The sequence below is a fragment of the Muntiacus reevesi genome, chromosome 17 (genome assembly GCF_963930625.1).
Source record: "Muntiacus reevesi chromosome 17, mMunRee1.1, whole genome shotgun sequence".
Classification (NCBI taxonomy): Eukaryota; Metazoa; Chordata; class Mammalia; order Artiodactyla; family Cervidae; genus Muntiacus; species Muntiacus reevesi.
This window is the reverse complement of record NC_089265.1, coordinates 23316814-23333549: the sequence shown is the minus strand read 5'-3', so window position 1 is coordinate 23333549 and position 16736 is coordinate 23316814. Positions and strand designations below refer to the sequence as shown.

General features: G+C 43.0%; 1 protein-coding gene across 2 annotated transcripts in view; it reads right to left on the bottom strand.

The window, feature by feature from the left end:
• Nucleotides 1-16736, bottom strand: part of SLC24A2 (solute carrier family 24 member 2) — a 268489-nt gene that overhangs the window by 79118 nt on the left and 172635 nt on the right. For both annotated transcript variants that reach the window (XM_065908195.1, XM_065908196.1), the window contains exons 2-3: nucleotides 13209-13247; nucleotides 10896-11004 (exon numbers count right to left, since the gene is read on the bottom strand). In XM_065908195.1, coding sequence (XP_065764267.1) covers nucleotides 10896-11004; nucleotides 13209-13247 — 148 coding nt within the window. The remainder of the gene's footprint in view (nucleotides 1-10895; nucleotides 11005-13208; nucleotides 13248-16736) is intronic.

The window sequence follows — 16736 nt, the reverse complement described above, 5'->3', positions numbered from 1 at the left end:
ATCTTATAGACAGGTATGGCAGGATCTAAAAACTGGTACATGATGAAGAGACTTCTTTTTAAGCGAAAAAGGAGATGAAATAATTCAATGACTTACTACTGAACCTTTGAAGACTGCCTGGAAAATGACAAGTGCAAGAAAGAAAAAAGAACTGAAAGCATTTTGGCAACTACAGATGTACCAGGCACTATTCTATGTGCTCTGTAAACAGTACTCCGTTGGATATACTCAATAGCCTTAAGAGATAGATGCTCTTATCTTTCCTATTTATAGGAAGCTGAGTTACAGAGATGTTAAATAACTCACCCAAGGTCAGACAACTAGTAAGTGGCAGAGCTGGGGTTCAAACCAAGGTGGCTGACTCCACAACGTGTCTGCTGAATGACTATACTCTATTCCCTCTCCCAAGAGCCTAGTGGGAAGATGCCTCCATGAACACACTCAGCAGGGGAGACAGCCTGTCTAAATGCGCATATTGCAAGATGCTACCTTGAAGCTCCAAGGATCAGCTCCTCACATTCTAATTCTCCCTAGCACAAAGAAGATGGGGAACAGTCCTGAGGTCAAGAAAAGAATTTGTAACCTTTTCTAGATGGCTCAGTGGTAAAGAATCTGCCTGCCAATGCAGGAGATGCAGATATGGTTCCTGGGTCGGGAAGATCCCCTGGAGGAGGAAATGGCAACCCACTCCAGTATTCTTGCCTGGAAAATCCCATGAACAGAGGAGCCTGACGGGTTACAGTCAAGGGGGGGTCACAAAAGAGTCATGACTTAGTGACTGAACCACAACAACTAGATAGGAAACTCTGTGTGACCTATTGTCCCATGAATAGGAACAGGATGCATGGAAAGGAAAATAAACAATTGGGTAAAGTTTTTTCCAGAAATGCCAGAGGAGACTTTTTATCATGCAGAGTTTTCTGGAATTAGATGGACTCACCATGATTTTTAATTCCTGCCAGTGATGGTGGTGCTGGCCTAAAGTCCTTAGAGTTGAAGCAAAGCTACCTCTGCTATTGGCCATGTGGGATTAAGTGCTGCCAGTCTGGGAAGTCAGAGGGAAATTACCAGCACACAAGTAGCTACAGAGGCTGTAGCAGCTGCATTGCTAAAACTCAGATACAACAACGACATTTATGCTGGTTTTCAGGAAGTTAACTAGACTTGGGCAAGCACTGGCTTCTGTTTGCCTAGAGACTTACCTAAAGTGGGGGCTTGTAAAGGGAAATGTTCTCACATGGGGTGACCACTCACATCAGCTTGCAATAGGAATGTGTTTTATGAATGAATGAATGCACGAATCCATACACACAAACAGGAAACAAATTTGTAGACCCTTAAGTTTATATAAACCACAACGCTGATCACTCTTCATGTGAGTGTATGTGTGTGCTCCTGCACACGTGTGTATCATATAGCCTCACTGAGCCCCAAGACAACCTATAAAGGACAGTTTGACATGGGTCACGAGATTCTTCTCAATGGCTGAGGTGAAGAGGCAGGATTTGGTGGCTCTGCTATCATGAGATTAGGAGAGAAATGGACCCTGACAGCAGCTTGAGGATTTGTTTTTACAGTATGACAACACCCAGAGGTGAGTGCATGGCATGGTGCAAATCCCAGACCAAGAGACACACTAGCAAGAAACCTGACTGCCGTCAGGGAGAAGTGTCTCCAAACTGAATGCAAATCGTCCAACTTGCACTCCATGACGTGAGGCCCAGCTATCGATGGAACAAAGCAGAGACGTCTTTAGTGTTTCATTTGAGAGAAAACCCCTTTGAATGATGTCACTACATCAACACGCTTTTGGAACAGGCCATCACTGACAAAATTAAAGTCATTTTCCACCTTCACTGATTGCCCCATCCTTTGGGGGCATCATCGCTGTGGCAGCTGCTTGGGAAACTCTGGGTCCCCCCTCTGAAGGAGTTCTAACTGCATCTCTAGAGCATGTGATAAGTTCAAGAGCACAAAGATGAAACTATAACTGAATGGATGCCTCATTGCTTTTTCCTTTCTGTGTGCAGTGTGTACTTTCAAATGGCATCAAGTCAATAATTTGGTCACAGACTTTTGTGGACTTGACTTGAAGGCAAACCTGAGACTGGAGAGAGAGAGAGAGAGAGAGAGAGAGAGAGAGAGAGAGAGAGAGAGATAGGGAAACTATTTCTACCCTCAAAAGCATTCATTTCAGGGAGACCATTCACTTTCTCTTCATGCCCCAAATGAAATGTATTTGTAATGTGTACAACACAAAGAGAGATTCAATTTCGACCATCTTTGATGTTCAAATCTGAGAGTAATGCTCTACTATTCCCCAAAGAGAGGAGCTATTTAACTTGTCCCTGCATTTGCACTATGAGAGGCATTAATAGCCTGCCTTCCTCTATCCAGGCATTTAAATGGCTGTCATCTTATTAAAAACAAAGCCAGCAGATTGCATTTTATTCTTTCCCAGTGAAGATTTTCACTCCTGTTGCCTGTCCACTCACCAGTTGAGGCAGCACACAAGCATCTTTCTCGCTAATTTAAACTGATCCACGATTTGGGACGGAAAGAAAGGTTACAATACTGCCTTTCAGGGAAAACGTCTCCACATTTTGAATCAAATAGGCATGAAAATGACTTTCTTCTAGGATCAAATGACAATTTTTGAAAGTGCATATTGAAGCCATTTTTAAAAACAGAAGCTGGGGAAATAAGTTCTGCTGTTGGGTGAGAAAAAAAGAAAACGCAGCAAGCAAGTAAAAGTTTAATCTTCGTGTCAGCTTCAAGTTAACACTAAACATCAATGTTGAAGCACTGAAGTGGTTTTACAAAATAAGACAGATGTCTGGCTGTAGGTATGGGAGATGGACACATGGCTACTCCTGTGTGAGTGCAAAGTGTTCAAGCTCTGAAGGCAGACTTTGGAGCTGGGTGACCATGAGCAAGTAATGTCACCTCTCTGATCCTCAGTTTCCTCAGAGGTAAAATGCAATACATCCCGTAGACACTGATTGGAGAAAGACAGGAGGTGACTCTCAGGTGTGTGGCACTGAGTAATAAGCACTTCGAAAGCTCCGATCTCTTGTTTTTTCTCTTCAGCATCATCTTAGGCCTTTAGTTTCTGGCACTTCAATGACACACACATAGTTATGGTAGAGGCATACACAGACACACACACTCAGATATAGACACACACACAGACACACACACATACACACAGACATGTAGACACAGATACATATATACACATATACACAGACATCCAAACAGAGCCACATGGATACACAGACACACAAACACACACACACACAGACAGACACACCCAGACACATTGCAAGTGCCCTTGGACAGGAGAGCCCGCTGGAGCATTCAAGCAGGCAAATGGTCACATGCCCGCTCATCTCAAAGAAGCCCTGGCTCGGTTAGGCCAACCATGCATAGCTTGGGTTTCTCCAGCCACCTCCATTGCCCTCGATTCCTCACCACCTTCTCTGCCTGCCCATGTTCCTCACTGCCTTTGAGAACTGCTCTTGAAGGGCACTTTCTCTGAAGGCACCCTTTCCTGAGGGCCCTGCCCTCAGGTTCACACCTAGGATGACGTTCCTAAAGACCTGGCAAGCGCAGTTCACCTGCCCTGACAGCTTCCGCTTTTTTTTGCACACCAGCCGGGCCTCTCTGTTGGGTTTATTAATCCGCACTTGTCAGGATGTGATGTTGATTCCGTGAATGTGTGTGCTTTCACCACCTCGGGAATGAGGGCCTTGCTCCATCACAGGGCTGATTCTAGCGCTTCAGGAAGCCCCTCTCCCATCCCCCAGTGCTTCAGCCAGAGCTGGTGGACCCCACAGCGCAGGTGCTCACAGCTTCCTCCTGCTCCCCAAGGGCCGCCTCTGGGGAGATCCTGGTTGCTTCTGGTCCAGCCTCCTCCCCTTCCTCCCAAATCCTTCAACCAGAGCACCCAAAAGCTGTTGCTCCATGATACATCTTGATCTCTGCTGGGTGTATTTTCCATTTTTGTTCTTTGTTAAAAGTGCCTTTGCTCTTCCTGCTTATTCTATATAAATTTCAAAGTCAAATTCTGAAGTTCCATAAACATATTTTTGGGATTTCAATTAGGATTAAGTTGCATTTAGAGTTCCATTTGGGGAGAACTGATATTTTTATAATATACCAACATTTATTTAGATCATCTTCCATGTTCTTCAGAAATGACTACTGTTTTTGCACTAAAGTTAAACATTTTCTTTGGGTTAATCCCTGGCACTTTTTGGTTTTGTTGTATTTTGTTGAGTGGGTCTTTATTTATTTTATGTTTGACATTGATGGTTTATATGAAAGCAATTGAGTGGGAATCCCTTTGAGCAAAAGGTTATGCTGTTACTGAGAAACAAGTTTGAAAACTTATAATCTAGGGTACAGGGAAGATGGGGAAACAATAAATAGTGGCTACTCATTTGTGAGGCTTTATGATCAAGATGTCCTGGAATTCACGTCACCTTGCATTGCCTGAGTTAGACTGATAAAGCAGAGATGCCATCAGGATGTCACAGGATCTTAGTGGGAGGAAAATGAGGGACCAAAACTGTCCCTTCGGAAAGGCAGGGGAAAGGCTCTCAGGACACCCTTCCAGTCCATTTAAACGAAAGCAACATAAATGTGTTGGCTGGAAAGTGACAGCAGAGACCCAGAGTGTGACGTGAAGTGAATTTACCGTGGGGGAAGCTTGTCTGTCTTTTAATAGCAAAGAAGGCAGGTATCGTACTGTGAGTATGGTGTCATTTTCAGATATCTCATTACAGGATTCTGAAGATTTTTGTCATGAAAATGGTCTGAAGAGAAACACACATCAGGCCTGGGGACCTGCTGTTCTAAACTGTCTTGTGCCCTGAGGTTAAATAATCCTTCAATTCAATTACAAGCCACCTAGGCTAACACAGTATTATCCTGCTCTTGTGTTTCTAAGGCATCAAGTACACTTATTTGTTAAACTTTGCTACTGATAATAAAATTGCTGTTATGATGAAAACATTTGAAATTCCACAAGGAAGGAGACATGATTGCTTCTCACTACTGCAGAGACAACCATTAACTGAATAGGACTTTGTGGGTCACATCCAAAGAGTCTTTTGACAGAGCATGGATTAAGATAATCTACATGGCTAGTCATATGTTTTTCAGCAGAAACATTATATAAGCAAGCACTTATTCAATCCACTCAACAAACAGGGATTGGGATCCATGTAGACCAGGCCCTGCAAACAGAGGAGTGTCTGCCCTGTCCAAGGTGTAAGGGTAGAGACAGGAAACAAATAACAAATAAATATATTCATGGTGTTTATGGACAAATGTATTGCAGGGCAAGGAAGGTCCAGAACTCTGCTTTATTATCATGGTTTTGATTTTGCTGTTTTTCAAAGTCTGACTGAGTCAGATCTTTCTCATCAGGTGACATGTGTATGCTGACTTGAAGGAAGGGAAAGCAGGATGGAGAAAGACGAGAACATGTCATTTGGATGGAGGAAGACAGAACATGTGCAAAGGCCCTGAGGCAGGAGGATGCTGGGAGTTTGTGAGGAGCTGCTAGTCAATCAGAGGAGTGGAGCAAAGGGAATGATACACGAGAGGAAGGAGAGAAGGGCAGAGAAAGAGGAGGAGAGGACTGGAGGGGGGAAAAAGAGAGTGGGGAAGGAGGGAGGAAAGAAGAGAGGCAGGTCACAGGGGGCCTTAGGGCCACCACAAAAACTAGGCCTTTTCCTGCTGGTGAGATGGTTTTGAACTGAGGTAGGGCATGATTTCGCCTATGTCTTGGGGTAACCAGGCTCCTTAGATGTCAAGCATTGGGACGTGCTTTTGCTGGGGGAGGATTCGGGGCCACTGTATAAAATTTGGACTCAGAGGCCACCAGAAAATGTTTTAAAAGGGGGGAAGAAGGGGAACATTGTATCTCTTTGTAAATCAGGAACTTGAAAAGACAGGATGAAGGTTACTAAGGATGAGAAGGAGAAAGGGAACCCTTTGACTTTCACTGGGGTTGACCATGGAGTTTCATGTTTGAGGGGGCAGAGAGCCCACTTCTGTTTCCTTTGTAGGTCAGGGTGGTCACACAGCCCTGTTCCAGCCCATGTGATGTAAGTGGACGTCTACTTCTGGGAACACTAAGGTTTTTCTGATTTTAAAAAAGACAACTGTACTGTCTTCTCACCCAAAGCAGGTTGCCTATGGCTTTGTCCCCTCCACACTGTGTAGTTTGCCCAGAAAATGCCACTGAACCATGGACGGATGAACCACTCAGTGATGTGTGTCCCTGAAACAGGCTGGGTTAGACAAAAGGTGGTTCAAATTCTCTGGTATCTTCCCATACAGAGGTGGAATCTCCTCCTCTGTGTCTTGAGTCTGGTCTGGCCTCTGGGATGGTGTGACTAGTGTTAGACCATAATAGAAGTGACATTCTGGGACTTCCCAGGCTAGGTCATGGGCCTCTTGGATGGTTTGCTGATGGAGCTCTCAGCCACTGTATGAGAAGACCAAGCAAGTGGAAAAGCCCTGTGACAACATGGGGGGGGGGGGCACCCAGCTGAACCCAGCCTCCCAGCTATGCCTTCAAAGGTGGCAGACAGAGCAGACATGTGAGCAAGGCCCTTTTGGAGCCATTAACCTGCCCATCTCCTAGCTGAATAGCATCAACTGACCTCCAACTGATACCACATGGAACAGAAGAATCACCTTGCTGATCCCTGAATCACCCAAATTCCTGATCCATGAAATTATGAGCAGGAATGATATGGGGGTGGTTTTAAATCACTAAGTCTTGCGTGCTTTGTTACATATCAATAGATAAGAAACACAAACACTGCTGGATCTTGTGACTCAGGCTCAGAGGCTGAAGCAACCACCAATTAAAGCTTTTAGCAAAGGCTCCATCACTGGATTGATACCTGAATGGCACAGATGAGAAATGTCTTTTCATAGGTCATCTGTCCCGGATGGTGTTGAAAACGTCCCTTATGAAAAGGGACTGTCTGCCATGCTATGCCAATGCACGACCCAGCAAGGCAGATGCCAGGAACATCAACCAGTGCAACAGAGAAGCCACTGCAGTGTTCATGCCATCAACCTGGTGACGTAACCAGCATGCTCTATATTGTTAAGAGGTGACAGTTTGGCATGAGGATGTGTGAGTTCAAGTGATTAGATGCAAACAAAAAGAGAGATGACTATTTCTGAGAGCTTGGAATGTTCTTGGAATGGGAAATGATTGTGAATTTTTTGGGGGAAAAATACTGGAGCAATCTGCTTTCTTGGCAACGTGCTGTGGAGCAATTTGAAAGCACTGAAGTACTTTCCATATTTTCTAATCATTCAAATCCAGAACTGATTATGGCTCTCTGCATTCTCCCAGATTCATGCCATTGGAGCACTCCACGTCTTTCAGGGAGAGCTTCACCTTGAAAGGAGGTGCCTGGATTTAGATGGCACACCTTGCTACAGCAGGAACAAACACTTTAATTGCAGTACAGCCCTACAAGGACCAGGTGTTTTAGAAAATCATGGATGGCCTGACTCCGAGACAACCCGGAGTCACCCTCTCTTATCTCACTGAAGCAAAGCATAACCTTCCCACCAGATAGAAAGACAAAAACAAGCCCTATCAGAAACTGAACTCCCTCAGACAAAAACCACGGAAATTTAGATTGTGGAGACCTATGGGCAAGGTCACACACACACACACACACACACAGAGTTTTATATATATATACACATCATCTCGGGAATGAACCCCAAGAAATTGGTAGCAGTCATTGCCTCTGAAAGAACTGGGGAACTGGAGAAAACTGGGAATTTGTTGGAGGAGGAAGACTTATATTTTTCATCATAGTCTTCCCCCCCAAAAATTTTATGTATTTATTTTTGGCTGCACTGGGTCTTCGTTGCTGTGTGGGCTTTTCTCTAGTTGTGGTGAGTGGGGGCTACTCTCTAGTTGCAGTGAGCAGGCTTCCCATTGTGGTGGTTTCTCTTGTTGTGGAGCACGGGTTCCAGGCACAGGCTCAATAGCTGTGGTACACAGGCTTAATTGCTCCATGGCACGTGGGATCTTTTCGAACCAGGGACTGAACCTGTGTCTTCTGCATTAGCAGGTGAATTCTTTTCCACTGAGCCACCAGAAAGTCTCACCACAGCCTCTTGAATTTTTTAAATTAAAATATTCATATGCTGTATTATTTTTCAATGTAATGAAACAGTAATTCCAAACCTGTATGGTACTTACAATCTGCTAGGCAATGTGTTAAATGCTTAATGTATATTGAACTCCTTTAGTCCTTATAACAACCTTAAGATGTAGACATTATTATATATCATCCTGATTTTTACAGATGAGGAAATTGAGGTACAGAAAGGTTAAGTAACTTATCCAAGGTCACACAGCTAGTAAATGCAGAACTAGGATTTGGAGCCAGAGTCCGGCTCTGGAGTCTGTCCTCAATTCCTATATAACATGCCTTGCCAGAAATAAGTATACTCAGTCTCTTGTTCATAATTGAGTTGGGGCAGGTAAGATAGTTCATTTCTTCTTGCACCTGCTCTTCTGGGTAATGGTGGGGAAGATGGTAGCTCAAAATAACCAAGAAACAACCTTAAACCTATGGAGTTTTAGAAAGCTTTGAAACTGTGTGACTATCAGGGCATGACTATGGCCAGGTGACTTAATCGTTCTAAGCCATAGCAGCTACTATGTACCAGGTAGCCTGTTAGACCTTGGGGACAACTGGTAAATAAATAGAATCCCTGTTTTCTAGAAATTTACTGTGTCCTAGGGGAGAGAGGTAGTAAACAAATAATCATACAACTTGTAAAGTGGGCAACAAAGACAAATTAAAGGATGCCCTGAGAGATGACAACTGGTGCCCTCATTTATACTGGATGGTCAGGAGGTGTCATTTACACAAAGTACTGAAGATTGGGCAAAAATAAAGCAGGGGAAAGAGGAAGAAACTGGGAGAAGGAAAAGTATTTTGGGTGGAGGGAACAGTCTAAGCAAAGACTCTGAGGCAGGAAAGACATATCTATTTTAGGACAGAAGGCATCTGTCTAGCTAACACAAAGTTAAGTCAAAGTGAGTTTGGAGAATGAGACAGATGGTGTAGACCATGGCAAGTATTTCACCATTTTCCTATGAGCCATGGGAAGCCGCTGCAGGTTAGTAGGAGTGACACAATTTGATTTACTTTTTAAGAAGATTACTTGGGCTGCAAGGTGGAAAATATGCAAGGAAGGAGGCAATGGAGAGAGTGGAAGATCAGCTAGAAAGCTGTAAAGATGGTTGGAATGAAGAGCTCGCAGCGAGAGAAGGTGCCCTACTTTATGAAATTAAAATATTAATGTTAGCTGTGAAGAGTTATTAGAAAGCATAGATTCACAGGTGTGAAAATACTTTGCCGATTATAAAATTACTAGACTGAGGTAACTATTGCTGGAGATGAAGGAATGAGATACGAGAGAGGCTCTAAGTTGCCCAGTCACACAGCTGCTTTGTGGACGGCAGGAGGTTGCCCTGGGATCCCCTCACTCACTGAGATCATTTCTCTGGGGGTGACCCTGAGCAGTGGAGGGGAAAGAAGGCTAGTGACCAGGGCTAATTTCCTTGTCACATGGGCCTCTGGTAAAGAGAGTAATGATATTTAGGATGTTCCTGGCAAACGACTGCCCCTGAGTAAACAGAACCCAGGAGAGATGAAGAAAGGCTCCCTGGAAAACATCACATCAGCTATGCAACTCTCTGGGCCACAGGGTGGAAATGTGTTATGACTGCAGTGCTCCACAGTGAGGGTGAGCCTGTGATCCTCACTCATTATCCTGGGTGAAGGTCCAGTGAGGGGAGACAGGACCTGGGGAGACTCTCTTGACATCCCAGGGTTTTCTTGATTTCATCTGGACTCATGAAATTACTTAGCAAAGCTTTACATTGGTAAAGAGCTCTGATTTGTGTGATATGATTTATTAATCTCATCCCATGTGTTCATTCACTGGCAGAGACCTGTTTCCAGGTTATTCGCCCCTGTGTAACATCAGGCTTAATTGTAAGGTCCAGGGATGAAGGTACAACAGAAGACCTGGCAATATTCGAGCCTTTTGCTAGTGGTCTAACTCCGATATTTATCTGATGCATCAGATACCTACTTCCTTGAAAAATTATTTTTTTTAAAAGCATACTTATGCAATTAAAAAAGCACAATGTATCTGGCTTCCTTGTGAGTATAACTGGAAGAACACAATACTAGACTCTTGGTGATGGTTTATATGATGACTCTAGGAGGTGAACCAGGGTGGTTCTTCAGCCTGATCCTAAGCAGTTATCTTAGAGAGTGCTCTTTAGGTGTTTAGAAGCTTACCCCCTCATCTTCCAATTGCCAAAGACTAGGTACAACATTAGTGTTCTGCAGTGAGCATCATTCCCCAAACTAATTCCAGCCTTGCTAAGTCATGGAGTTCTTGTCTCCCTCTCTCTTTTTTAAAGATACACAATTTATCAACTTATCCTGATACACAATTTCATTTTGAAACTGAGGAGGATGATGAAAAAGAACTGTCATTCCAGCTGGAAGGGAGAGAAAAAGCTCTTTTGTCTGCTCTGCCTGGTAACAAACTGGTATTTATGCTGGAGGCATCAAAGGACAGAATCAGTAAACGGACCTCCGCTCCTGTTCCTGGTACAAGAATCTCTGATGGTGAACTGGGCGGTGGTAGAAAAAGCGCCCGGAAGGGCTGGGGCTGCCTCTGGCAGAGGTGACACACGAGGACATTAGTGGGTTTGTGAGGGAAGCACAAACATGTTTTATGAACAGGGGCCTGTTCATAGCCTTTCCCTCTGCCCCAAACAAGGCCCCAAACCAAAGCCTGACGCTTACCTTCAGCCAGTGGGTCAAGGGTGTGTATCATGAGCTGAAAGATGCTGTTCCTCATGAGACTGTTGTGGAGGGAGGCGGAACTTCCGCCCCGCTGCAGACGCGGCTTCACCTGAGCAGAGGAACCAGACAAAGATGCCGTGAGTGCTCAGAAACGCAAGGCAAGCTCCTCACCTCGTCTGTCATAGCATCACACACAACCGAACCAAAGATGTTTGACGTACATTCCTTCAAAGTTTCTGGAAGGAATGGCGTTCTCACATCCTTTCCAACTAAAGGGATTAACTGCTATCGTTTCTTGAGAACTTAGTATACGCTGGTCAATGTGCTATATCCTTCACCTCCATTAGCTGATCTCATTCTCAAAGTGAACTTGATGAACTAGGCACTCTTATTGTTTCCTTTAGACAGATGAAGAAGCAAAATGAGGTGTTTGGGTCATAAAGACAAAAAATGGAGGCTACAAGAATGGGCTGCAGGTCTGTTTCACTTAACATCTGTTCTCTGAACCAGTGGGGAGTCGCTAAAATGTTTGGATTGCATACCCTATCAGTAAAATTTTTGAGTGTGTATATGTGTATCTATTTATATGCATATGTATCTCTATCTATATCCAGAAACATACTAAAATAAGGGCATATATACCATAAAACATTTACAAGAGTAGAAATTATGAAGACTAATACAGGAAGTTAACAACAGAGGTGCTGATATTTCCCCCTTGCTCCACAAAGGAACACCAGGCACACATTTCAGGGTACCTCATTCCACGTGGGAACCATGGCTCTCAGCCATGAAGCCTACAGTCTGTGTTAAGTGAGATCTGAAGAGAGAGATCCTCCTATTATGTCTCCACAGAGAACCTTCCTGACTCCAAAGGGGCCTTTAGTTTATGGGACTTTTGCAAAATGTTTCATCACACTACACATCTACAAGGAGGTTTCCTGAGAAAAGTCCCACAAGACTTTTCTTGACCAATACTTTTCTTGACCAAATGTGACCAAATACATTTGGAAAGTGCTACATCCTAGGCTAACTCACCTTTAGAGTTTTAGGGTATGTATTAGACACTAAGATACACTAAGTCTAACACTAAAGAAGTATGATTAACTTGGCCAACTTAGACAGTGTTTCCGAGCATTGCTCTTTCCTCCCTTATTTTAGAACACTTATTAACAATGATCCACGTGTTTGGAGGCAAACATGAAACCCAGAGTAAGCCTTGGTATTGGTAAAATGTGATTATAAGATACATAGAGAAACCTGAATTTTTTAGGGTGATTTTATTATAACTGATATTCTATTAGAAATAATATTTCCAATTCTACAGCGTTTGGGGAAGAATCCGAGGGGATGACTGATATCTCAGAACCAGATCATGGTTCACAAAGGAAGAGCCTGGGTCTGTACCCCTAGCCCAGTACTGGATCTGGTATATCCTATGAACTCCCAATCCATGTCAGAAGTCTCTACTCTGAGCATCGCAGGAGGAAGAATGGGGTCATATGTATCTTCATTACTAGTCCTCTCAGACTCAAAAATCTGGAACTTAAAAAAAAATGTGCTGTGTTATTTGATTCAGAAGATTAAGGCTTAGAAAATGTTAGGGGCAAGGTTAAAAGATTTGAATAGAGTTGAAATGTAATCACTGATGACTGAACATAAAAACTCTGAAGGTCATTTCCCTGCCAAGCTTCACAATACAAAATGTGCTGTGTTAATTGGATAGGGACTGGAAAATGTGTTTGCTGTTAAGAATATGTCATAATCACTGTTACTATGTTCCCTTATTTGGGGAAACCAAAGGAACTCTTCTATGGAAATGTTCCTTATCCTATGATTATATCTATGGAACTTAAAGCATTCTTCCAGGCATTATGTATATATTGAATGTATAGACTTCATGCAGCATTTCTTTTGATGGAAACAAAAGAAATTTCCAACCAAAAAAACCAGGTGCATGCAGATACATAAAGAAATAGATATCAAGCATTAGATCCCTCATTGTCCCCAAACAGCAGCTCAACATCCCTTGGAATGGAATTTGAAAATACCTCACTCTTTCAACTTTTTAATGCCAAGTGAAAGAGGGAACTCAAATCCTTTTGAAACCTAGTGCCAGAAATCATTTGTCACTGAAGGTAAGAATTCAGTTGACACTAATACCAGGACAGAACATTTGTACACCCGCAGATTAAACCCTCTAAGGATTCCAAGGGAGGGGATGACTTGAGCACAAGAGCCCTCCTTCCACCCACCCCTCCCCACCCTGTCCACAGGCATAGGAAAGGTATGGACAAGGCCACTGCTTCCTACCGGTAGAGTCTGTTCATCCTTGTCCCTGGCTGTAGAGGACTGCACAAGAGGAGAAGGCAGAAACAAAAGACAAAGAAATAAATAAACAACAAGTCACATATAGGTTTTACACATAAACACAAACATCAGTATAAGGCAAGATTTGGTTCTTTCTGCTCCTGGGAAGGACTATGCCAACACAGGGAATTAAGAGTGTATGCTACGTGCTAAGTGGCTTCAGTCGTGTCCAACTCTTTGCCACCCTATGGCCTCCTCTGTCCATAGGGATTCTGCCACCTGCCAGGCTCCTCTGTCCACGGCATTCTCCAGGCAAGAATACAAAAGGGCTGCCATGCCCTTCTCTAGCGGATCTGCCTGACCCGGGGATCAAACCCGCGTCTCTGACATCTCCAGCACTGGTAGGTGAGTTCTTTATCACTGGTGCCATGTGGTTATTTAGGTATATGGTACTTTCACTTGAAAGGTCAAAGTTGAATGGCCAACCCAAATGCCCAGTGACAGAAGGAAGTTAAATTAGTTGTGGTCTGGTCATCCAGCGGAATGTCATGTGGTCACTACAATGAATGAAGTAAGTATACATCTGATGACATGGAAGAATATCTACAATATATCATTCAGTGAAAAAATTAAAACCCTTTTTTACTATCTCATTTTATAAAAGAAAATAAATTAATAATACTTTAGCACATATAAAGAAAAAAGTTCTGCAAGAATCATTAGTGGTTATTCTTATTAGTGGTTAGTATCAAGGGCTGAGATTATAAGGATGTGTCATATTCCATGTTCTTCAGAGGGAGTCAGTATTCACCACCCCGAGTGTGGTACATCAAATAAAGCCTGAAGACATGAGGCCACTGAAGTGAAGACGAAGATCATCACATGTGGAATCCAGATGAACCACCTTCTTTCCTGCCCCACCCCTTCAAGTTTTTCATTCTAAAAAAGGAAATATCTGTTGCTTTGAGAAAAGTTGACTAAAACACAAGGGTCCAGGAAGGCCATCCATCCACTGCGTGCTTAGTCACTCAGTTGTGTCCGACTCTTTTGCAACCCCACAGACTGTAGCCCGCAAGGCTCTTCTGTCCATGGGATTCTCCTGGCAAGAATACTGGAGTGGGTTGCCGTTTCCTCCTCCAGGGGATCTTCCCAACCCAGGGATTGAACCCGTGTCTCCTGCATTTGCAGATAGATTCTTTACCACTGAGCCACCTGGGAAGCCTAGTCATCTGTTGGGGAGAACATAACTCAGACAAGGGGACTCTGGCACTCTTCCTCCGGGTCCCAAATGGATGGCTTAGCTTCCTCTATGAAATGACAACTCCTTTTTCAACAGAACCAGGCAGAGTCCTACAAGCTTTCCAAGAGTATGCAGGTACCCTGGGAACGTCCTCATGATCAGACCACTGTCTCTGTCACTTCCCCTCGACTGTGGGTTCAAAGAGCAAGAAGAAACTGGAACCTTTCCCCCGTCTTCCCTCTGGCCCACCCACTGATGTCTTTGCTGACCTGTCTTCAGGACTAATCACACACAGCAAGAAGAGAAGATGCAGGCAGAACTACTTTAATAACTTCATGGGCCCTGGGTTCTCTATTTTTAGCCTTACCAAACATGTCACAGAAAGAACATTCAGATGCCCCCACACTCCACCTAAAATATACAATTTTTTTTTCCTGTAAAAAAATGGGAAAGATAATTATAATTTTGCATTTCAAATTACTGGCTACGGGCAATTCATTGAATTTATGATAGGCATGCTGGAAATCTTGAAAAGTGACAAAACTGAACCTGTGATTTGGTTTCACATGTAAGTTTTAAGAAGACTAACAGAATACTTAATAAAGTTGATATTACATGTTTTGTTGAAATTCAATTAAATATTCAATAATCTCATAGATAATTTTTGGATTTTAGAGTTGATATCAACATATGTTTTTTTCTTTTGGTTCCAGACAGTTTTGCAGACCCTTGAAGAAACTGTAAGTTTCAGGCACAGACAGAAGTGGCTAGGTTGGAGGTAATTTCTGAGTACACATCCCTAGGGGCTTAGAGGTAAAGAGCCTCTCTGCCAATGCAGGAGACACAGGTTAGATTCCTGGGTTGGGAAGATTCCTCTGGAGAAGGAAATGGCAACCCACTCCAATATTCTTGCGTGGGAAATCCTGTGGACAGAGAAGCCTGGCAGGCTACAGTCCATGGGGTCACAAAAGAGACATGACTGAGTAAACAGCAATTTCTGAGTATACTTTACAGGCATGACTAAATTTGCCATAACCTCCTAATATGGGGCTCTGTCTCGGTGATGTCTTTAAAAACACTAATAAGAAAATATCCCTGTTCTGTACTTCTGTGTCTCTTTTCCTGTTTTGCATATAAGGTTATCATTACCATCTTTCTAAATTCCATATATATGTGTTAGTATGCTGTAATGTTCTTTATCTTTCTGGCTTACTTCACTCTGTATAATGGGCTCCAGTTTCGTCCATCTCATTAGAACTGATTCAAATGCATTCTTTTTGGGGATTGGGATGGGGAATACGTGTAACTCTATGGCTGATTCGTGTCAATGTATGACAAAACCCACTGAAATGTTGTGAAGTAATTGGCCTCCAACTAATAAAATAAAATTAACAAAAAAAAAAAGAAAAGAAAATATCCCTGATTCCCTAGTTCCCGGAACATGCTTGGGGAAGTGGAGTGGACGTGAAACTGTCCTTTGATTTCTGTTTCTGCTCTGAAAGGCACTGCATGATCCCATTTCTCTCTGGCAGTCCTTTCATTTTCTCATCTCCCACATCAGACAGCTCAACAAATGGCCCCACATTCTACAGAACAATCCCCCAGGGAAATTATCCAGGGCAGCCAGCTAGGCCTTTGGACACACATGGAGATTAACTATCAGAGCACGCCTTTTCAGTTAGCAAATTTACACCTTGTGGTTAAATGGGAGACAAATAATTATGAGCTGAGATTTGATACCCCAGTGATACTATGGAACATGAAGGAATGGGATGGATCTGAGGAAAGAAAAGGGTGGTCTTCATAAGAACAAAAATATCACCAGCAGAGAGAATAGATTCAAAAGATACATTTAAAAAATATTTGAAGAAGAAAAAAAAAAATGCAAACCTGTTTTTTGGTCTGAAAGGAAGAAAAAAAATATCTATTCCAATGACTTGCTTTTTCTCTCACAAGCAAGGAGGCTCATAAGACACAATAGATGGAAAGAAAGTGCTTTGTACATAGATTCTTTCAAGATAAAACTCAGTGCAGGGAAAGTTCCAAATCCTCTGCAAAATTTCCCACTGCCTATTGTCAGCACAAGTTGACATCATTAGTTTACTTTCAAGTGTAATTTGCAGACATGAATATACATCAGGTTGCAACATGTACATTTATATACACACACGTGGCAACTGAGGTCATTCAACATCCTCCACTTTCCTTTTATGTAGCTCTGTTGCAAAAAAAGATGAGAAATGTGACATATGACGGTCCTTGTTCATTTTCAGGGCTTCACCCACCTCTAC